This window comes from Gorilla gorilla, chromosome 2 (genome assembly GCF_029281585.2).
Source record: "Gorilla gorilla gorilla isolate KB3781 chromosome 2, NHGRI_mGorGor1-v2.1_pri, whole genome shotgun sequence".
Taxonomy (NCBI): Eukaryota; Metazoa; Chordata; class Mammalia; order Primates; family Hominidae; genus Gorilla; species Gorilla gorilla.
The window spans coordinates 21,645,843-21,669,464 of record NC_086017.1 but is presented as its reverse complement, the minus strand read 5'-3'; the positions used below and the strand labels follow the sequence as shown (position 1 = coordinate 21,669,464).

The following is a 23,622-nucleotide window of genomic DNA, read 5'->3' as shown; positions in this document are numbered from 1 at the left end:
TGAACTTGGCTAAGGAGTGAGTGTTGTGATTGACTGGTGACGTCTGCATACCCCTTGGGCCATATATTTGCTTTTCCGGTTGAGATCCAACCCTGCTTCACCTGATTTTGCAGTTGAGGAAACTGAAGTTCGGAGAGAGGAAATGACTTCCATAAGGTTGTGCAGCTAGTTTGCAACAGGTCCCCTGACTTCCAGGCCCGTGGTGTTTCTGTTACCTCCCAGTGGTTACTTGTCTGCAGCTAGAAGGGCTTTCTGCAGTGCTGCTGCTGGAGTTGGGGGAAAAAGGCTGACACTCAGCACAGCCTTCTGCATCCACCTGAGTAATGCAGGACACTTAGCTTTGTTCTTTCTCCACAGTTAATATTATGCCAAACCTACCTGTAATTAGTAATTTTCAAGCAATATTATAAGTTCCAGTAACCAAATGTTTGGGCATAATTATATGCCAAAAGACTACTTTTTAATTGATAATTTTTAACTGCTTTTTATATATTTGCAGCCTGAGAAGGCTGTTTGGATACTGAAGTTCAGCAAAGTGGGTCTGAAGATACTTGTTTATGCAAATGGGACTTTATAACCTGGGAAATCTACAGGATGTATACAAATTATTATTGAAATAGGCTTAACTGTCTGGGCACGGCAGCTCATGCCTGTAATCCTAGCACTTTGGGAGGCCAAGGTGGATGGATTGCTTGAGCCCAGGAGTTCAAGACCAGCCTGGGCAACATGGTGAAACCCTATCTCTACAAAAAATAACAAAAATTAGTCAGGTGTGATGGTGCATGCCTGTGGTTCCAGCTACTCTGGAGACTGAGGTGGGAGGATCACTGGAGCCCGGGGAGTTAGGGCTGCGGGGAGCCAAAACCATGCCACTGCACTCCAGCATGGGCAACAGAGTAAGACTCTGTCTCAAAAAAAAAAAAAAATAGAAATGGGCTGAACTATAATTTCTTTTTTAAGCATGAATAAAGAAGTTTTATTTTTGGATATTGCTTTGTAATTACAAAAGTGTTTGAAATAGTCAATAGCACAAGAGAAATTCACTCTGTAAAGCATGTCAGTGAAAACTTCTAATTAAAGGAAAATTTCTTGTACTTTGTAATGAAAAGAGCATTGGAAGACCAGTCTGAAATTCTGGGACCTAGTTTTGACTCTGCTACTACTGGTGCCACCTTGAGCATGTCATTTGTTGTCTCTGAGCTTTAGGTTTTTTATTTCTCAAATGAGGAACATGAACTGAATTATCACTTCTCAAACTGTCTTTGGGGAAGGACAAGTTTTTTTTACTCCCAATCCACTGAGGACCAATACTAGATAGCATCTAAGAGCCATTCCACCTTTAACATCACATGGACCTAAGTTGAAATAGTGGTCACCTTGTAATTGCCTGGTGGGTTCTTCCTGCCTGTCGCATGGACAAAATCGGTTCACTGTGACTGCAGTATTGCCGTAAAGAGTTTAATTAGGCCGGGCGTGGTGGCTCACACCTGTAATCCCAACACTTTTGGAGGCCAAGGCGAATGGATCACCTGAGGTCAGGAGTTTGAGACCAGCCTGGCCAACAGGATGAAATCCTGTCTCTACTAAAAATAGCAAAAAATTAGCCAGATGTGGTACCGCGTGCCTGTAATCCCAGCTACTCAGGAGGCTGAGGTGCAAGAATGGCTTGAACTCAGGAGGCGGAGGTTGTGGTGAGCTGAGATTGCACCACTGCACTCCAGCCTGGGTGACAGAGTGAGACTCCATCTCAAAAAAAAAAAAAAAAAAAAAAGAGTTTAATTAACATTAACGTGAGGCTGGGCACACAGGAGAACTGGCGTTGTCACTCAAATCACTCTCCCTGAAAGCTCGGAAGTTAGGGTTTTTGAAGGATAGTTTGGTGAGCAGGGGACTAGGGGATGGGTGCTGCTGATTGGTTGGGGATGCAATCATACAGGTGTGGAAAACAGTCCTCATGGGCTGAGTGGGCCTTTTGCTGAGGGAGGGGCAACAGGACCAATTGAGTGTTGAGTCATGGTTCTGGGTGGGGTCAGTCAGTTGCTGGAATGCAAAAGTCTGAAAACATCTCAAAAGACCAATCTTAGGTTCTACAGTAGTGATGTTATCTATAGGATTAATTGGAGAACTCACAAGTCTTGTGACCTCTGGACACATGTCTCCTGAGCAGTAAGACATCATAGAAACTATTCCAACATTTTAGCAGAATTCAGGCCCTTCCCGTAACCCTAATCTTGTGGACTTTCATTAGTTTTACAAAGGGGATTTCAGCTCTGGACTGGGGAGGGGAACAGTTTTAGGGAGGGACTATTATCATCCTTGCTTTAAAATTAAACTATAAACTATATTCCTCCCCCTTGATTGGCTTGACCTACGCCCAGGCATGAGCTTGGATAGCCAGCCTGTGAGGCTGGCAGCAAGATGGAGTCAGCCATGCTAGACTTCTCTGTTATAATCTTGTGAAGACAGTTGCAACCTCCCCTTACATACCCTAGGGGCTAAATCAGTCTTGGACACTTAACCTCTCAAAAGTTTTGGTGGAGATGTGTGTTTTCACAAGGCAGGTGTTTTGAGTGGCTTTGGAATCAAGGTACTGCTCTGGTCAAGAATTTTATCTGTTTCCTTATATTTTATACTTGTATAAGCAATAACATGGTATTTTACTCCTTTTTGTGTCATTTCTTTTTTCCTTCAGCTTATCAAATATGGAGTTATTAGCACTAACGTTCTGATTGAAGATCTCCTCAACTGGAATAACTTATACATTGCTGGACGACTCCAAAAACCGGTGAGTGTTTTATAGGCTGCACAGTTAAGGATGCCTTTCGTCTCTGAGCCTAACCTTACTTTGATCATTGTGATTGCAATGAGATGGAACTCTGGAAATAGAAATGAGTTTCTGACTCTTCCTATTCCCTATAAAATTTATTGCCAAATAATATCCACATATTCTATTGTGATATAAGAAGAAATATGTATTTGGTTTTTGTCCTTGGGCTCCTGGTTCAGAGGTCCTAAAATCTTTGGAATATCTGAGTGTTAGGGATGAGAGGGTCTTTTATTATTCATAACAAGTTCCTTTCAGTCATACCTGAGTTTATACTAATAAAGTGACTCTTGATGGGCCCCTAGATAGATTCAGGATAGGGCTGGTTGCCAGGGAGCCAGCCGTGTGATAAGAGGCTGGACCTTTCAGGCCCCCCACTCCCACCTTCACAGAGGGGAAAAGGGCTGGAGATTGGGCCAGTCACCAATGGCCAATGATTTAATCAGTTGTGCATAGGCAGTGGAACCTCCATAAAAAAAGGGGGTTCTGAGAACTTCTGGGTTGGTAAGCACATCAAGGTGCTGGGAGGGTGGCGTGCCCGGAGAAGTCGTGGCGCTCCACACCCTTCTGCTACCCCATATCTTGCCAAGCATTTCTTCCATTCGGCGGTTCCTGAGTTGTGTCCTTCATAATAACCAAGTACATGCAAGAAAAGTGCCTTCCCGGCTGGGTGTGGTGGCTCACACCTGTAATCCCAGGACTTTGGTAGGCCAAGGTGGGCAGATCATTTGAGGTCAGGAGTTCAAGACCAGCCTAGCCAAAGTGGTGAAACCCCATCTCTACTAAAAATACAAAAAAGGTAGCTGGGCGTGGTGGCACATGCCTGCAATCCCAGCTACTGGGGGAGGCTGAGGCAGGAGAATCACGTGAACCTGGGAGATGGAAATTGCAATGAGCCGAGATCACACCACTGCACCCCAGCCTGGGCGACAGAGTGAGACTGTCTTAAAAACAAAAACAAAAAAAACTGCCTTCCTGAGCTCTGTGAGCCATTCTAGCAAATTATGAAACCAGAGGAGAGGGGAAGTAGCCCTCATCCCTTTCTAGTGAACGATCAGAATACAGGCAGCCTGGACTTGTGATTGGTGTCTGAAGTGGGGGAGGCTTGTGGAACTGAGCCCGTAACCTGTGGGATCTGACTCTGACTCCAGGTAGCTAGGGTCAGAATCGAATTCAGTTGTAGGACACTCAGTTGGTGTCTGGAGGGCTGGAGAATTGGTTGGTGTGACACCCACATGTGGTGTCAGAAGTGCTGGGAGTAGAAGCCGGGTCGCCGTCCACTCTCCCTCCTGCTGCCCTCCCCCTCAAGATTCTCCAGTGACTGGATCGGGCTCCAGGTTGACCCATTTGGGCTGGGAAGGGTGGCAGAGGAGGTGCCTGGTGCCTCAGTGGAGGCTCCCTTAGCACCACCCAGTCACCTTGTCTGCTAGGACATGTACCACGGAGGCACCGTTTGTCCACTGATGCATCCCAAGGGCAGTGCCTGAGTCGTGGGATCCTTCAGTAACCATTGAATAAATGAATGCACCAAGTAGTCATTCCAAGGGACTGGTGTTCCCATCCCTTTTATTCTCTTTCTCAGGCCAGTGGTGATGCTTTCTCTATTGTCTTAGCTCTTTCGGGACACAGCTAGAGGAGGCTGTGGGGAGTCGGCTTCTCCCTGGGCTTTAGTAGAAACAGGAAACAAACACAAAACAGGAAAAAAAAAAGTGGGAGAGAACTTAAACTTTTGACAAGTATTTGCAGTGTCACTTTTCTTTTTTTTTTTTTTTCTTCAGATAATCAGTCTGTGCTCTGAGAAAGGGTCTTTCCATAGTTTGAGAACTGTGTTAAATAGTTAGAGTTGCTAATCTCACACTTCCTACTATAAGGAAGATTTTCACTGTGCGTGGAGGGTCCCAGGCTCCACAAGAGGCCGATGGATTGTTCTCAAGTGTCTCCCGCAACAGTGATGTGCTGCTTCTGTAGCTATCTATGGGAAAAATGACAGATTTCCATAGCCTTAGCTCACTGGTTTGTGTCATAAACATCTCTTTACTGATGTGCATGGGCTGTCTGGATTCTCCTGCTTTGCACCTGGGCTTACAATTTCATAGTGTAGCTCCTTAAAATGTCCAGAAACACTGGATCCGGGCAGGGGTTACACAGGTATACACATGGACAAATTTATCAAACTGTACCCTTAAGATGTGTGCACTTCACTGTAACTTTTACTTTAATTAAAAACATTTTTTAAAGTCCAGAAATGATAGGCTTACTGAAATTTCATGTCTATACAGACACATTTCTCATTTCTAAGTTGGATGACTAGTAAAGCTCATAATTGAGCAGTTGGAAATTTGTAAATATTTTATTTCCAAGGGTTTTTTGGTTTTGTTTTTTGTTTTGTTTGTTTGTTTTAAATATACAAAAGATGGGCCAGGCACGGTGGCTCACGCCTGTAATCTCAGCACTTTGGGAGGCTGAGGCGGGTGGATCACTTGAGGTCAGGAGTTCGAGACCAGCCTGGCCATCATAGTGAAACCCCAGATCTTCTGAAAATACAAAAATTAGCCAGGCATGGTGGCACACGCCAGTAATCCCAGCCATTCGGGAGGCTGAGGCAGGAGAACCACTTGAACCCGGAAAGTGGAGGTTGCAGTGAGCCGAGATTGCGCTACTGCACTCCAGCCTGGGTGACAAAGCGAGACTCTGTCTCAAAACAAACAAACAAAAACGTAATATATAGCTTGATGGGAAGAATAGTGGACATGAAATTAGAAGCCTTGAGTCATATTCAGTCCTGCCACCTATTAGCTGTTACATAAACTTAGGCATCTTGTTCTATCTTTCTGAACTTCAGTTATCTGTAGAATAAAGGTCCACAAAGGTATTGAAAATTGGAAGCAGGGCTGGGTGCAGTGACTCATGCCTGTAATCCCAGCACTTTGGGAGGCTGAGGCAGACAGATCACTTGAGGCCAGGAGTTCGAGAACAGCCTGAACAACATGGCAAAACCCCATCTCTACTAAAAATACAATAATTAATTGGGCGTTGCGGCATGCACCTGTAATCCCAGCTACTCGGGAGGCTGAGGCAGGAGAATCGCTGGAACTTGGGAGGCAGAGGTGAGCCAAGATCGTGCCATTGCACTCTGCACTCCAGCCTAGGTGACACAGCGAGACCCAGTCTCAAAAAAAAAAAAAAAAAAAAAAAGGAAAAGGAATATTGGAAGCAGAGTAGTACTGCTGGGAAGAACTCAGTGTTTCAGAATCCAACAGATGTAGGGTTAGAATCCCAGCTCTGATGCTTCCTAATGTTGTGACCCTGCACCACTGACAGTCTCCCTAAGCCTCGGGGTGTTTTCATCTGTAGATGAGTCTGATGGCGCTGACCTCAGAGGGTTCTGAAATGCCTGGTACTTAGTAGACACTCAGAAAATGGTCTTTGCCTTCTCTCTGTGCCTTTGCTTATCTCAGTTATTTTGAGATAGAAATGAAATTGAATGTTAAAATGTTGTATTGTTCTTTGTATTATACTTTATGCTTAGAATGTTTCAAAATTTTAAAAAAGGCTTTAGAAACCTGAAATGCCATGAAATCTCAGAATGTAAGCACTGGAAATGACCTCAGGTTTTATCTAACTGTTATATCCTTATAAAACAAAAACAGCAATTCAAGACAAGTAGTAGCACCCGTGCTCATTTCATGCAAAACTCTGCATTTCTCAGCTGACTTGGAGAAGAAAATGTTACTGATAGCAATGATTATTTTCTAAGGCTTTTTATGCTTCTAGCACAAGAAAATTAGGGCATCATAAAATCATTTGAAAGTGATGAACATATTTTTTTTAATTGAGAATGATAAATGGGCAAATTAACTCTCTCTTCTACCTTGCTCCCAATTTTCAACATGTGGAAATCACTGTTAACCAGAATGATGATTTTTTAAACAAACTATCTTTACCTCTAGGTGGCAGCAAATATTAATCAGACTTGAACAAATCTAATGAAAAGAGGGTGGTAGTATCTTGGACAAGAAAGTTGGGTAAATATCTTAAGAAAGAATTATGAGAATATGAGTATGAATTCTTTATCTTTATGTGTTTTAAAAGGAATCACATTAAATTACATTGTCTAAAGCCCCAGAATTGTCTTGCATCTTGCAAATTGAAATAGAATTTCTCAATCACTAGTAATTCAAGTCTTTAAAAGGGATATAGGCCGAGTGCGGTGGCTCATGCCTATAATCCTAGCACTTTGGGAGGCCGAGGTAGGGGGATCACCTGAGGTCAGGAGTTCGAGACCAGCCTGGCCAACATGGTGAAACCCCGTCTCTACTAAAAAATGCAAAAATTAGCTGGGCGTGGTGGTGCACACCTGTAATCCCAGCTACTAGGGAGGCTGAGGCAGGAGAATCACTTGAACCCAGGAGGTGGAGGTTGCAGTGAGTCAAGATCATGCCACTGCACTCCAAGCTGGGTGACAGAGCAAGACCATGTCTCCAAATATATATATTTGAGTATCTTGCTTAAAAAGATGGACTTTCTGGGAAAAGTTGAGTGTAAATTAAATTTTTATCATACTTTACCATTAACTTATCTCATAATTGATGGAATACCCTATTTTTATTTCCAGTACAACCTTAAGTTTCTGAGTTTACTAATATTTTCCCAAGTAAAAAACCATGGAATTTAAAGTGTTTAATATAGCATTGTGACCAAACTTTTTTTAAGCCAAGAAACCTCTAAAGTAATAATTAATAGTTATTTCCCTAGTTAACATAATTTTGGATTTTTGTATTTTACATTGTTTTTAGTGTATAAATAATTGTGCTTGAGTTTTTAAGACATTTATATTGACATGCAGTGGTTTTTTTGCCACCTTGTTAAGAGGATTTTGATTTAATGTATTCATTGCAATATATTTTGCCTTTTAGTAATGTAGCTTTATTTTATTTTAATTTTATTTTTGAGACAGAGTGTTGCTTTGTCACCCAGGCTGAAGTGGAGTGGCATGAACACAATTTACTCGACCTCCCGGGCTCAACCAATCCTCCCGTCTCAGCCTCCTGAGTAGCCGGAACTATAGGCACGTGCCACCATGCCCAGCTAATTTTTGTATTTTTTTGTGAAGATGGGGTTTTGCCATGTTGCCCAGACTGGTCTTGAACTCCTGGGCTGAAGGGATCCACCTGCCTCAACCTCTCAAAGTGCTAGGATTACAGGCATGAGCCCCCATGTCTGGCCTATTTTTTAATAACAGCTTTATTGAGATAAAATTCGCATACCACACAGCTCAACCATTTAAAGAGTACAATTCAATGATTTTTACTATATTCAGAGTTCAACCATCACCGTATTGTAGCTTTGTTGATTACTTTTTTGTGTGGTTAGAAAAACCCCCAGTGGTATAAAAGATCCCTAAACTGGGAGTTGGAAAACCTGGCTTACTAGTTTTGGCTGTGCCCTACTATAAGCAAATGTTTGGGCCGCTAGCATTTGAAATGCACAGATTGAGTCATTCATTTCTTTATTCAAAAGACAACTGTTTCTTCTCTGTGTATGCCAAAGGAATTTTTAAAAATGATACCATGTTGCTTGTCCTCGAAGAGCCCAGAGTCCAGCAGGTAGATATTGAGTAAGGTTTCATTCAGCTCTAATGTTCAGCGTTTCTTCTTCATCCTTAGGCAGTGACTATTTAGAAGAGTTAAACCTCCTGGTCGTTTGGAAGGGAAAAGTTCTGGTGGGCGGTTGAGTATTTGAACAGTAGGTAGGGCTGTGGTCTTTGTGATTAAAATTTCACTCTGCAATTCAAGTAGTCTCTCCTTGTGACAGTTTTAGAGGAGCCCACATGTGACTTTCTCTTTTTTCCTGTCTTGAAAGGTACTCACAAATATCTCCTTTGAAAGTCCCTTTAAGCAATGCCCCTTTCTCTCCAGTAAAGATTTTCCTCCCTGGCAGTCGTGCTAATGTTATCTATGCAGTTCAGGTCGGGGCATTCCCAGTAAGATACAAACAGCTATTCACAAATCTGAGCACTTTCTTTTTTTCCCAGGCCTCTCTGGCAGTGTCCCAAGAGTTCACTGGCTTTTCACTCTGAACAACAAATAACAGTGCTGCCGAGACAAGTTCCTAGTTCACCTTTCATTGAAGAACCAGATCAGCACAGTAGCAGAATCTTCCGAACTGACATTTTTCCTTTGAGTAAGGATGCTTTTATTTTCATCCTCTTAACCTTAAATAGCAAACAGACTGCTTTCGTACAGCCTATGTAGAACAACTTCCTTGGAGAACAAGTGGTATTTTGTTAACTGGGAAAATTTCCCAAAACTTAGTCTTTTCTTTGCATCCTTGAATTGTTAGCATCTCAAAATAGCTTCTAATTTCACTGGGCTTCTGTAAAAGCCATCAAAAACAGAGAGGTGAAGAATTATTGAGAAGGATTTGTGATGAGTGGGGATGAAGAACGGGAATGTGGAAGTAGAGAGACATCACAGAGTTGTGGAAAGAGCACTGGGTGAATCCTGGGACTGGATCCCGGTCCAGTTCGCCACTACTTCTCTTGGAGAAATCTTTTAACCCCTTTAACCCCTCCAGGCCTAAGTTTTCTGTCAGTAAGATGAAGCAGTTGCCCTCCTAGATTAATCATTCAGTATGGAATACTGTCATCCCTTGGTGTCCATGGGGATTGGTTTTAGGACCTGCACCCACCCTCAGAATTCACGTCTCTGATATAAAATGGCCTAGTATTAGCATATAACCTATGCACATCCTCCTGTATATTTTAGATCATCTCTGGATGACTGTTAATACCTAATACCGTGCTTACACATCACATCATTCGCCTGCCTTCAACGTAGTAATTGGCATGTGGCAGCAAATTCAACATTTGCTTTTTTGGAACTTTGTGGATTTTTTTTTTTTTTTTCTGAATGTTTCCCGTCTGTGATTGGTTGAATCCCATGGGTGCAGAACCCACAGATACGAAGAGCCAACTCTATAAGGTTTAGGAAAGTTATTCAAGGAATAAGCATAGGTGTTTTTATAGGACCTTAAAATTTGTTTTAATCATCTTTCAAGATAAGTTAACCAGAATATAACCCTAAATGAATGCATGAGAATAATTCAGAATATTCAGAGCTGAATTTGCCAAGTAAAAGGATGTGATCCTGATTTTTGTTGTCAACTCATTATGCAACTGTAGGCAAGTCATGTTCCTGGCTGGTCATGGGTTACTCTCTGCAGATGATTGCAGTAATACTAAACTCACCTAAGTGCTGAAAGGCTTAATTAAGGTTCATTAAGTCCTCAGAATTGTAAGGGAGGAGGAGGGGGTGTTATTGAATCAAGTGGCTTACCTGCCATATATGATGTTTGTATGTTACAAATACTCCCTTAGAAAAAAGTAGGGAAAAAAGGTAAAAGAATTTAGATTCTGAAGCCTGATTTATAAAATAGTAGTTATATGTTTTATAATACTGTTTTTTACAATTAGAAGAGAAGAAGCTATCCCTTGGAATACTGCAGCATTCTCCTTTTTCCTTGCTTTCTAATATTTATTTTGGAGTTTCTCATAGTGTGTCTTTTATGTGCTATCTTAATTTTGTCAGAAATTATCTGTATTTGACAAATAAAAGGCAACTTATGCCCTGTTTTCTAGAATAGGTAGAAAATGTGTCGATAGTACCAAAAGATTTAGAGATGGTAGATATATTTTAGACATATGGGAGTCCTTGTTAGGGACTTCTAGACCCTTTACTTTGTATAGAAAGTCAATCAGAAACAGTATGATGTTTTTAAAAGATCATGGTAGGAGTGTAAATTGGTATAACCACTCTGAAGAGCAATTTGACAGTGTAAGTATGCACCTTAGAGCAGTAATTCTCAAAATGTGGTCCCTGGGCATTGCTTAAGAACTTGTTAGAAATGTACATTTTTCAGCCCTCACCGAGGCCTCCTGAAACAGAACTCTGGGAGTTGCATCCGATAATACACGTTTTAACGAGTTCTCCAGGTGAAGCTAATGCTAGCTAAAGATGAGAACCCCTGGCCCAGAGAAGCTCTTGCCTTGTGCACTGAGAAGCACACACAAGGAAGCTCATTTCACTGAAGGGTTTGTGTGCAGTAACTCACTTGATCTTTCTAGCAGCCTTATGAGCTTGATTCTGTTATTTACTCCATTTTACTGATAAGGAATTATGCCCATAGTCACAGAGCTAGTAAGAGATGGAGTTGGGATTTGAACACATCTCTTAACTGCAGTGTAATCTTTAAAAGTAAGAATCTCAGAACAGACTGGAGCTCTTAGTATTTTTTTTTTTTTTTTTTTTTTGAGACAGGGTCTCACTGTGTCTTTCAGGCTGGAGTGTAGTGTCATGATCATGGCTCACTGCAACCCACTGCAGCCTCAACCACCTGGACTGAAGCTGTCTTCCTACCTCAACCTCCTGAGTATCTGGGACCACACATGTGCATCACTATGCCTGGCTAGGTGTTTGTTTTTTTTGTTTTTGTTTTATAGAGATGGGGTCTCACTATGTTGCCCAGGCTGGTCTCATGATCCCCCTGCTTTGGCCTCCCAAAGTGGTGAGATTACAGATGTGAGCCACCACACCCAGTCACTCTTTGTATTTTAATGGATTTGCAGAAAGTCTCAGATGGAAGCTTCTACTCTGTATTGAGGAGAAAAATTCTTTCTGAGCGAAGCAGTTGCTAGTATTCTAGGCACTTTACATTTATTATTATAGTCAATCTTTGTGACGATTCTTTGATTTGATGCAAATCATTTGCCCAAACTCACATAGCTAGTAAGTACCTGGACTTGAGCCCATACCTATCTCTAAAACCCATTCTTTTTCTACTGTAGCTAGTTTTCTTTCATTTTTCTTTAGTCAAGTTCAAAATCGATGTATCTAGAAATTGCGAAATAGAGCATGAACTTCCTATGTTAGATATGGTCCAAGATTACAGATGAGGTCTAAATAAAGAGGTAAAATGCCTCTGTCAACTAAAAAATTAAGTGACGACAGTGAGATTATAAAATTTAAAAATATTAAAGTTTCCAAAGGACTTTTGCTCTTTTTCTAAACCTATGATGCATTTCCTCATTTAAGAAGAATATTTGTTTTCTTTGGCATTTTGATCCTTTCCTGTGTCATGATTTCTTTGACCTTGGCATAAAACAAGGATATTCTGGGATTACTTATTAGAGGAACAATTTTGTGTCACCTGAACCAATATTCCAAGATCTTCAGTGGGAAGAGTTTGAGATAGTTCCAGTGCATGTGTAACCCATGCTTGAGCAATACTCCACTTCTGGAATTTTTCTTCCCAATGTTCTGCTTCTTTCAGGTGAAAATTATCTCAATGAACGAGGATATCACTCTTAGATCAGCCCTCGATAGAAATCTGAAGAGTGCAGTGACCGCTGCTTTCCTCATGCTCCCCGAAAGCTTTTCTGAAGAAGACCTCTTCATAGAGATTGCCGGTCTCTCCTATTCAGGTTAGTATGGTTGCTGCCCAGATGTTCTACAAGGGAGAGATTTATATTTGAAGACTGCGGATATCCTGTTCTCACTCGGCCCTGGAGCTGCTACAGTCTTAGTTGTAGATCACGTCACTCTTGAGTGGTTCCTGCACTAACCTCGTGATTTGCCTCCCTACCTCCTGGGTCCCCTCTCCACATCTCCATGCTTATTGTCCCAGGGTAATTTTGTTGTTTTTGTTAACTTTTATTTTGAAGTAATTTCAAACTTACAGAAAAGTTTCAAGAATAATACAGAAAACTCCCTATGCCCTTTTCCCAGATTCACCAATTTTAACATTTCACCATATTTGTCTTCTCATTGTTTCTGTATCAGTGGTTTTCAAACTTTAGCCTGTGTCTGAACAACTAGGAAGTCTCAGGTTAAAACACAGACTCGTAGGCCCTACCCCAGACAGTTGATTTAATAGGTTTGAGGTAGGGCCCAATAATTTTTATTTTTAGAAACAAGTTCCCAAGTGATGCTGATGCCCCTCCAGGGATCCCACTTTGAGAACCACTGTTTTCTCTGTATGTGTAAACATACTATATATATATTTATTTTCTAAATTGTTTGAGAGTAGGTCACACATATTATGTCCCAAACTGAGACAACTGAGAAGGTAGAGCCCCTGGCCACTCACCCTCGCTGCAACCAGAGGAGCCCCCATCTATCTGTTTACTATAGTAAGGTTCCATTTAAGATTTCATTTACAAAACAAGTGCTCTGCCACTTTTTAAAAAGTTTGAAAACCACCATCTTAAAAAAAGTCATCTTTCCCGATTTTTGAGTATGAGTCAAAGAACTTTATGCTCAGAACATTGGAAAAGCAGTTTACTTAGTCTCTAAATCCCAGTACAGACAGGTAAGAAGATTTCATGGAAATTTAATGCTGTAAGAGACCTTAGAGGTTTTGTTCTTCCACCTTCCCAAAATTCATCTACCATAACTACGGCTGTATTTGCAACACTGTAGAGAAAGGCGTTGAAGCAACCTTGGTCTCTGGGTGCTTCCAGCTTCACCTGGCAGCCTCCCTGCCTTCCAACAAAAGACATAGGGGCAAAGAGTGGCGTGGCCCTGTGCTGGAATGAGCAGGTCACATGCACACTGTGTGAGCAAAGAAAGTCACTTTATTAGAGTGATTACCTTTTCCCCTGTGAAAAATGATGGAACGGAAGCCTTTTATGAAAGCTGACTTGGTGGGAGAAGATGCAGGACTGATCTCTATTCTGCCCCTACCACTACCAGTCCTCCATTTCTTCCCTTCTAGTCAACATCTTCGTAGCATTGGATGGATTCTGGGAGTTCCTTCTAAATTCTGAATATTACTAAGGAAATTTACCAAATGACATAGCTGCTTTCACCTCTTTGAAGACTTTTAATTTAGCCTTCAAGCTGCTACCAAGTTTAGCTGATTTTTGCTGGAACTAGAAGAGAGTAATGAAGGTAGAAAATGACATAGGCTCTGTAGGTAGATCTCTTTCATAGGTATGAGACCTACCCCAGGCAAAGTGTTGAAAGGCACATTTTCCTCCTGACTTTTGTAGGCTTCTGAGAACCCAGTGTCCTAGAATTGATAGGTTTCTATCCCTTGGCAAACCACCCAAATCTCCCAAGCCCTGAGAATATGCCAAAATTCATATTGTCTACTAATCTCATTTTTATTTATAACTTTGCATTGTCCATCTTTTTCCAGTTGTGAGATTATATATGGTCCCTAATCTGTGAAGTTCAGTATTTTTCCTGGGAGTGGGCAGGAGAAGGAACAGAAAAACCATGTCTGTCCATGTTGTTGGACAAGTTCCTGCCAGTAATTACTTAGGCAGAGGCGAGATTGGTATTATTTGTAGCAATAACAATCCTTTACATTTTATATAGTATTTTAGGATTACTTTGACTGCCCTGAGGTCAGTATTATTATAAATTATGGGTGAGAAGAGAGTAGGTGGAGGATGAGAGGCTGCAAACTGGGCAGGAGAAAGCTTTATCTTTTTTTATTTTTTATTTTTATTATTTTTCCTCCACTCCCCTCCTTTTTTTTTTTTTTTTTTTCTCTTTTCTGTTTTAAGACAGCTTTCTAACCCAGCCAGCTGTGGTGGCCCTGTAATCCCAGCAATTTGAGAGGCCAAGGCAGGCAGATCACTTGAGGTCAGGAGTTCAAGACCAGCCTGGCCAACATGGCAAAACTCCATCTCTACTAAAATACAAAATTAGTCAGGCGTGGTGGTGCGTGCCTGTAATCCCACCTACTTGCGAGGTTGAGGCAGGAGAATCACTTGAACCGGCGAGGTGGAGGTTGCAGTGAGCCGAGATCATGCCAGTGCACTCCAGCCTGGATGACACAGTGAGACTGTGTCTTGTGTCTCAAAAAAAAAAAAAAGAAAAGAAAAGAAAAGAAAGAAAGCAAGCTTTCTAACTCTTTTAGTTTTTCTTAGAAGTCAGCATTTAAATGAACAGGAAAGGAGCACCAAATGCATTTTAGAGTCACCTTGAACTTTGTTATGTCAGTACAACTATTAAAATGACTAATTTTAGGCAATGGTCCTTGGTTTAATATTTATCAAGCAAATCAGCATTCCATACCCTAAAGAACTGCAGATGGAATTTCTGCTCTAAGGAGCTTCACATTAATAACATGCAGTCACAGTGAGTCAGTGGTAGACTTGAAAAACAACACGTGTGAAAAAGGCAAGAAGGGTGTGAAAGAACATGATGTGTTTAGGAGGAAAGCAGTAGATTGATGTGACTGAAGTCTGTGGCTTAATGGCAGGGAAAATAGCCTTTATTATTGGGTGCCAAGGACTACTCTCAATACTTTAAATTTGGTAACTAGTTTAATCCTCACATTAACCTTTTGATTTGGGTGCTGTATCATTGCCCCATTTTACAGATGAGAAAACTGAGGCCCAGAATGGTTCCCTGTCTAAGGTCACTCATCTGGTGCATGATGGACTAGTTTGAATACCAGCTTTCTAAAGGTATTTGAACCTTTCTTTTTTGTTGTTGTTTTATTTGTTTTTCATTATTTTATTTCCTGAAACACAAGCTTGAACCTTTCTGAGCCCCCAGTTTCCTTATTTGTAAAACAAATAACTATCTCACAAAGAAATTTTCAATGAGATAATACATATAATAGCTTCCAACATCTTTTTTTTTTTTTTTTTTTTTTTTGAGAGACAAGGTCTCACTCTGTCACCCAAGCTAGAGTGCAGTGGTGAGATCATAGCTCACTGCAGCCTCGACCTCCCGGGCCCAAGCACCCCTCCCACCTCAGACTCCCAAGTAGCTGGGACCACAGGCACACGCCACCACGGCTGGCTAATTTCGTTTGTGTAGCGACAGGGGCTCGCTATGTGCCTCTGCTGGTCTCGAATTCCTGAGCTCAAACGATCCTCCCGCCTCGGCCTCCCCGAGTGCTGGGATTATAGGTGTGGGCCACTGCGCCTGGCTGCCTCCAGCATCTTATCTCATTAATAGTCAGTGTTCAGAAAATGATTGCTGTTATTTTTATGTATTGTTGGTCACATGGGTTTTCCTCAGGTTGAGAAACTGTTATTTGCTCAATCATCCAGTGATTGATGGACACTTATATTAGCTCCATTTCTCACTGTTTTATTAGCGACACTGCTGTGAATCACTTTGTACAGATTACTGTCATTGGGAAAGGGGCAAAGGAGGCACTGACTTCCTTGGATGTGTTCTCCAAAGTGGAATTATGTTGTCAGCTATAAAAATTATAAAACTTGTTACACATTGACAAATAATGCCTGTCAAAATTTGCAGGGTGCTGTGGCTCACACCTGTAATCCCAACTTCCAGGCTGCAGTGAACTATGATCACACCACTGCACTCCAGCCTGGACAACAGAGCCAGACCCTGTTTCTTAAATTAAAAAAAAAAAAAAATTAGCTGAGTACTTAGATCAGATGGATTGAAACATGACAGCCCCATTTCATCTGGCTGGTTAAGGTCCTCATGGAATGAAAAACACCTTCGGGCACTCTCCTGTGAGAGAGAGAATGGGTTTCTTTAATTGCCAGATTGTGTGAACACAGCCTCAGCTACTTCTAGGAATAAGACGAAGCAGTGAGGAAGTTGCCAGTTGAGTGATTCTTGGGGAAAAAAATTAGCATTCAGTGCCAGCTCTCTAAAGTGTGGATTCTGGATTCTGGTAGAAGCCAGTAAAGAAACGTTTTCTCTGGAGTGGAAGCTAGTAAGATTTATTCTGTGGTGATGAAGCCATCTGAAACCTTACAAGCAGTGTGGTTGTATCAGCATACGGGAGCTGACTGCCTCAGGACTTTGGAAGCCTGCTTCTCTGTGCCTCAGCCGGAACTCAGGGTACTCAGTAGTCACTTGCTAATTTCTGAGAACACAGCACTCCTGAAGGGATAGAAAGCATGAGCAATACCCAAGCTTTTTAGACTAGTACTGTGTGTCAGGTATTGTAACATTCATTCAGTCCCTGAAATTTACAAACTAGTTATTGCTCCCCTTTTTCATTTGAGGATACTGATGCCCAGATAAGTTAAGTGGCTTGCCCTGGTCACATAGCTTGTAAATGCCGACCTAGCATTTGAACCCAGGCAGTCTTCTTCCTAGAATGCTTGCTCTTAACACTTTACTGTTCTATGAAAGGTCTTTGGTGGTGGGCGTCACTCCTGGTTCACACGTGGCTCACTCCTTCCCCAGGACCCACTGGGTCACACCTCCCCTCCCCCCACCCACCCCAGTGGGCCTCAGTTCTGGCTTATCATGGAGGCCTTCCCTGACCACTACTGCAACTCCACCACTCCCTATGTCTTTCCCTGTTTTTGTTTTCCCCATAGCACTTTCCACAGTCGGCTACACTGTATCTTATTGTTGGTTGGCTGGCTGATCTTTGGTCTTTGTTCCACCACTGAGGATGTGGAGGGAAGGAATTGTTGTCTTGTTTTGCTCCTTCTGTTTGGATGCTTCCAATAGTATGTGACATGTACTAGGTGCTCAGTAAATATTTGATGAGTGGCTTATACTGCTTCCTTCCTGAACCAATATAGTGAACCTGAGTCCTCCCTATTACTTCCTACTTTTGTATTTTCTAATGTATAGAAAAGGAAGACCAGGCATGGTGGCTTACGCCTGTAATCCCAGCACTTTGGGAGGTGGAGGTGGATGGATCACTCGAGGTCAGGAGTTCGAGACCAACCTGGCCAACATGATGAAACCCCATCTCTACTAAAAATACAGAAATTAGCCGTGTGGGCGAAGGTTGCAGTGAACTGAGATGGTGCCACTGCACTCCAGCCTGACAACAGAGCGAGACTCTGTCACAAAAAAAAAAAAAAAAAAAAAAAATTAGCTGTGCATGGTGGCACACACCTGTAGTCCCAGCTACTAGGGAGGCTGAGGCAGGAGAATTGCTTGAACCCAGGAAGTAGAGGTTGCAGTGAGCTAAGATCATGCCGTTGCACTCTAGCCTGGGTGACAGAGTGAGACTCTGTCTAAAAAAAAAAGTGAAAAGGCAGCTAACAAAATGGAAGAAAATATTTACAAATCATGTATCTGATGAGGGACTAGTATCCAGAATCCAGAATATATAAAGAATTTTTAAAACACAATGGATAGGCCGGGCGCAGTGGCTCACACCTGTAATCCCAACACTTTGGGAGGCTGAGGCTGGTGGATCACTTGAGGTCAGGAGTTCAAGACCAGTCTGGCCAACATGGTGAAACCCTGTCTCTACTGAAAATACAAAAAATTAGTTGGGCGTGGTGGTGTGCACCTGTAATCCCAGTTACTTGGGAAGCTGAGGCAGGAGAATAGCTTGAACCCAGGAAGCAGAGGTTGCAGTGAGCTGAGATCATGCCACTGCACTCTAGCCTGGGTGACAGAGTGAGACTCTGTCTTAAAAAAAAAAAAAAAAGTAAAAAGGCAGCTAACAAAATGGAAGAAAATATTTACAAATCACGCATCTGATAAGGGACTAGTATCCAGAATATATAAAGAATTTTTAAAACACAGTGGAAAGGCTGGGCGCAGTGGCTCACACCTGTAATCCCAACACTTTGGGAGGCCAAGGCTGGTAGATCACTTGAGGTCAGGGGTTCAAGACCAGTCTGGCCAACATGGTGAAACCCTGTCTCTATTGAAAATACAAAAAAATTAGTTGGGTGTGGTGGTGTGCACCTGTAATCCCAGTTACTTGGGAAGCTGAGGCAGGAGACTAGCTTGACCCCAGGAGGCGGAGGTTGCAGTGAGCCAAGATCATGCCACTGCACTCCAGCCTGGCGACAGAGTAAGACTCTGTCTCAAAAAAAAAAAAAAAAAAGCCAGGCATGGTGGTACACACCTGACCTGTAGTCCCAGCTACTAGGGAGGCTGAGGCAGGAGAATTGCTTGAACCCAGGAAGCAGAGGTTGCAGTGAGCTGAGATCATGCCACTGCACTCTAGCCTGGGTGACAGAGTGAGACTCTGTCTAAAAAAAAAAAAAAAGTAAAAAGGCAGCTAACAAAATGGAAGAAAATATTTACAAATCATGCATCTGATAAGGGACTAGTATCCAGAATATATAAAGAATTTTTAAAACACAATGGAAAGGCCGGGCGCAGTGGCTCACGCCTGTAATCCCAACACTTTGGGAGTCCAAGGCTGGTGGATCACTTGAGGTCAGGGGTTCAAGACCAGTCTGGCCAACATGGTGAAACCCTGTCTCTACTGAAAATACAAAAAATTAGTTGGGCGTGGTGGTGTGCACCTGTAATCCCAGTTACTTGGGAAGCTGAGGCAGGAGAATAGCTTGACCCCAGGAGGCGGAGGTTGCAGTGAGCCAAGATCATGCCACTGTACTCCAGCCTGGGCAACAGAGCAGGACTCTGTCTCAAAAAAAAACAAAAGAACAACAACAACAAAACAATGAAAAGACAATCCAGTTTAAAAACAAGAGAAGGATTTGAATAGCCATTTCTTCAGAAAAGGTATTCAAATGGCCAGTAAGCACATGAAAAGTTGTTAAACATCATAGGTATTAGGGAAATGGAAACATCAATACAAATCACAGAGACGCCATTCTATACCTGCTACAATGGCTGTGATAAAAAAGAAAGGCAAGAACAAGTGTTGAGAATGTGGAGAAATTGGGACCCTCATACATTGCTGATTAGATTGTAAAGTGGTACAGCTGCTTTGGAAAAAAGCTTGGCAGTTCCTCCAAATGTTAAACGTAGCTACCATATGACCCAGCAGTTCTACTCCTATATATCTACCTATGAGAAATGAAACATATGTCCACACAAACACTCGTACGTAGCAGCATTATTCATAATGAATCGCCCAAAAGTGGAAACAGCACAAATGTTCATCAACTGAGAAATGGATAAATAAAATTGGTGCATCTGTACGATGGAATATTATTTAACCATAAGCAGGAGTGAAGTACTGGTAAATGCTACAGTGTGATGACCCTTGAAAACATTTTGCTAAGGTCGTAAAAATAACTCCAGATAGTGTATAATTCAGTGTGTATAAAATGTCCAGAATAGGCAAATCTATGGCAAGAAAGTAGATTAGATCCAACCTGGATCTCCATTGTCTAGCACAGCTCCTGGTACTTTGTAGCCAGCCAAATATTCACTGAACCAAAATGACAGCAATGTTTCAATTCAGGCTGGGGATGGGGAATGAAGGGAGATGGGGAGTGATCACTTAGGAGTATGGGGTTTCTTGCAGGGAGGCTGGAATATTCTAGTATTAGATTGGAGAGATGATTGTACAACTCTGTAAACAGAATTAAAAATACTGAATTATTTACTTTAAATGGATGAATTACATGGTATGTGAATTATATCTGAAAAACAGTCATGAAAATGAATATTATTTTGCCATATCAATATCCAGTTTGGGCTGCAGTCCTTAAACACTACCACATAAAAAACTGCACTGAAATGATCTTTTTTTCATACCGTTTGCTGCCTGAGGTAGAGCCTATATCTGGACAGGCTGAGTATCCCTTATCTGAAATACTTGGGGCCAGAAGTATTTCAGATTTTGGAATTTTTCAGATTTTGGTATGTTTGCACATATATAATGAGATATCTTGGGGACGGCCCAGGTCTAAACACGAAGTTCATTTATGTTTCATATACGCCTCATACACATCGCCTGAAAGTGATTTTATATGATATTTTTAATAATATGTGCGACTCACTGCATGAGGTCAGGTGTGGAATTTTCCACTTGTGGTGTCCTGCCAGTGCTCAGAAGGTTTCAGGTTTGGGGGTATTTTGCATTTTCGGTGTTCAGATTAGGGTTGCCCAACCTGGATCTCCATTGCCTAGCACAGCTCCTGGTACTTTGTAGCCACTCAGATATTCACTGAACTGAAATGACAGCAGTCTTGCAATTCGTTTAAAGGGAGAAAAGTTAGCCGGTAATTATTATCTCCAAGACCCAGCACTTCCTCTACCCTCCATCCTTCGACTATGCTATATACATATCATAAGTAGTATCTGCTTTACTACTTACAAAGCATTCTCTAATACCTTAACTCTGGGTTCCCCAACCCTTGGGAACCCTGTTAGGAACCAGGACGCACAGCGGGAGGTGAGTGGTGGGCGAGCTTCATTTGTATTGACAGCCAATCTCCATCACTTGCATTACTGCCTGAGCTCCGCCTCCTGTCAGATCAGCAGCTGCGTTGGATTCTTATAGGAGCGCAATACCTATTTGAACTGCATATATGAGGAATCTAGGTTGCAGGCTTTTTATGAGAATCAAATGCCTGATCTGTCACTGTCTCCCATCACCCCCAGAGGGGCTGTCTAGTTGCAGGAAAATAATCTCAGGGCTCCCACTGATTCTACATTATGGTGAGTTGTATAATTCTTTCATTATATATTACAATGTAATAATAACAAATAAAGTGCACAATAAATGTAATGTGCTTGAATCATCCCGAAACCACTGTTCCCTGGACCCACATCCATGGAAAAATTGTCTTCCACAAAACCTCTTCCTGGTGCCAGAAAGTTTGGGGACTGTTGCCCTAACTCCTTAAATCTGAAAGCAACTTTGTAAGGTTAGTGTGATTAAGCCATTTTGCAGTGAAGGACTCAGAAGGTTTAAGTAACTTGACCTCAATCACCCTGGGACATTGCCAGACTTGAAAGCCAGGGCCTTGCCGCTGTACTATGCAGCCCTTCACATCTGCATACTTGTAATGAGGTCCCTGACTGCTGGCTGCATGCCTGAATCACAGGGAAGGCCACCTATAGGTGGCTTACAGGCCTTGGAGTTTGTATCATTTCAAGGTCAAGGAGAAATCCTTTTGGATGCCTATTGTACTGGCAGTTCTAGAGGCATAAAATAAAGTCAGCAGTTAGTTTTAATCCATTGCTGTTGTTTTGTTGAAAACAAATCTCCGAAGGTAAGAAAAATTGATTGTTATGATCAGATGCTGGTTCATGCTGTGCCCATGATGTTATTCATTTTGTTCTGAAGAAATGAGTCATAAGCCCATTTGCTTCCTATCCCCTGTGGTTGAGCTAGTTCAGCTGCACACCAGTGAGAGAAATTCAGTTCTGCACACATTTATTGATGTATGTGTTCCCTGTGCCAGGCAGTGCACAAGGAGCTAAGGATGCAGACATAAATAAGCCCCGGTCCTTGTTCTCTGAGAGCCTGGAGTGTTTTCTAGGTCCTTTAATCATGGCATGCAATTGTTCTTTTAGGGGGAAGATTTGGATTGTAGAACATAATCCTTGATATTTTAAAATGGTAAATCCTTCTCTCAGAAAGTGACTGTCTAAAATTGAGGAACTTTTTGTTTGTGGAATGTACAGAAAGAAGGAATGACACAAATATTTAGAATTCAACAGTTTTAGAAACTGATCTTTCACTTCAGGGCCAGCCTTGTTAGAGTCAGAATTTGATGACATTTCATCTCTTCAAAGATTAATGGAATCCATTTTTATACGTGTAAGGATTTACACAGTTGAAAGTTAACTCAGCCACTACTCCATTCACATTTGTCAAGTCATCATCTGTGTATCCCATAAATTTGTTTTAAAATGCTAGAAAGTAATATGCCAGCATTATAGAAGTGAGGGAAATGGAGGGAAATGATAGAGTAAAATCATCACCTAAAATTTCACTACCGTAATACCGAGAGGCAGTTGGACCTGGGGCATGTTGTCTTTGCACCTCCATCTCCTCATCTGTAAAATTAAGAATAATAGTACTTATTTTATGGAGCTTTGCCATGACCAAATGAGATAGCAAATTAAAGCACACATGCAAAAACCCACAATAAATGTATTTTATTAGAGCAAAAATAAGCATTTTTATATAGTCTCTTTGTCTTGTTTTTCTCATTTTTTATGAAGTTTTTTTTGTTTTGGTATGCTTAAAAAAAAAATTACATAGAGACAGAGTCTCGCTATGTTGCCCAGGCTGGTCTCGAACTCCTGAGCTCAAACATTCCCCCGGCCTTGGCCTCACAAAGTGCTAGGACTATAGATGTGAGCCACCATGCCCAGCCTGTTATACTTTTGTATCTCTTTGTTTCTTACTGCATATTAAATGATCACTTTCCATCTTGTTGTGTGTGATTACTGTCTGTGATAGTAACTGTATGCCATCATAGTGCATTCTTTCCCCTGTTGTTGGACATTTGGGATGCTTTCAATATTATAAGTAGTGCTTCAGTGAGCAATTTTATATATGTAGTATATTTTTACTTCCTGGAAACCTTACGCAAGTTTCTTAATCACTGTCTTTGTTCCCTTGTGTATGAATGGGGATAGAATCCTATCTACCTGAGAGGAGAGCTGTGTGTATTAAATGAAGCAATACCACAACACACTTGGCACAGTGGCTGGTATTTACCAGATGCTCGGTAAACATTACCTGTGTGTTTCTGTCTTACTCTGTGTTTCTGGCTTATTTCTTTAAGCTTGCTCCAGAGATGGGATTTCTTGCTTCAGTGCTTTCCAGAAGAATGTTAGCAGTTTATGCAGTCAACAGCAATATGTGAAAGGACTGATTTCTCAACCTCCTCATTAGCAGTGATCCCAGGTTTTAACTATCTAACTCTCTTTCCCTTCAAAATAATAGTGAAAAAAACAAGTTCATCCATATTTGAGCAGATTTTTAGGACTGGGACTCACTTCTGCTCACTCACCTGAACAGTCAGACCCCCTGTACACCAAGATCAGGTTCCAGAGGCTCTTTAGAAGTCTTTTTTTTTTTTTTTTTGAGACGGAGTCTCGCTTCGTCACCCAGGCTGGAGTGCAATGGCGCGATCTCGGCTCACTGCA

General features: G+C 41.7%; 1 protein-coding gene across 3 annotated transcripts in view; it reads left to right on the top strand.

Annotated features, from left to right (window-relative positions):
• TAMM41 (TAM41 mitochondrial translocator assembly and maintenance homolog) overlaps window positions 1-23,622 on the top strand; it is a 110,648-nt gene that overhangs the window by 4,883 nt on the left and 82,143 nt on the right. For all 3 annotated transcript variants that reach the window (XM_055381010.2, XM_019023619.3, XM_019023618.4), the window contains exons 3-4: window positions 2,693-2,785; window positions 12,155-12,305. In XM_055381010.2, the coding sequence (XP_055236985.1) occupies window positions 2,693-2,785; window positions 12,155-12,305 (244 nt within the window). The remainder of the gene's footprint in view (window positions 1-2,692; window positions 2,786-12,154; window positions 12,306-23,622) is intronic.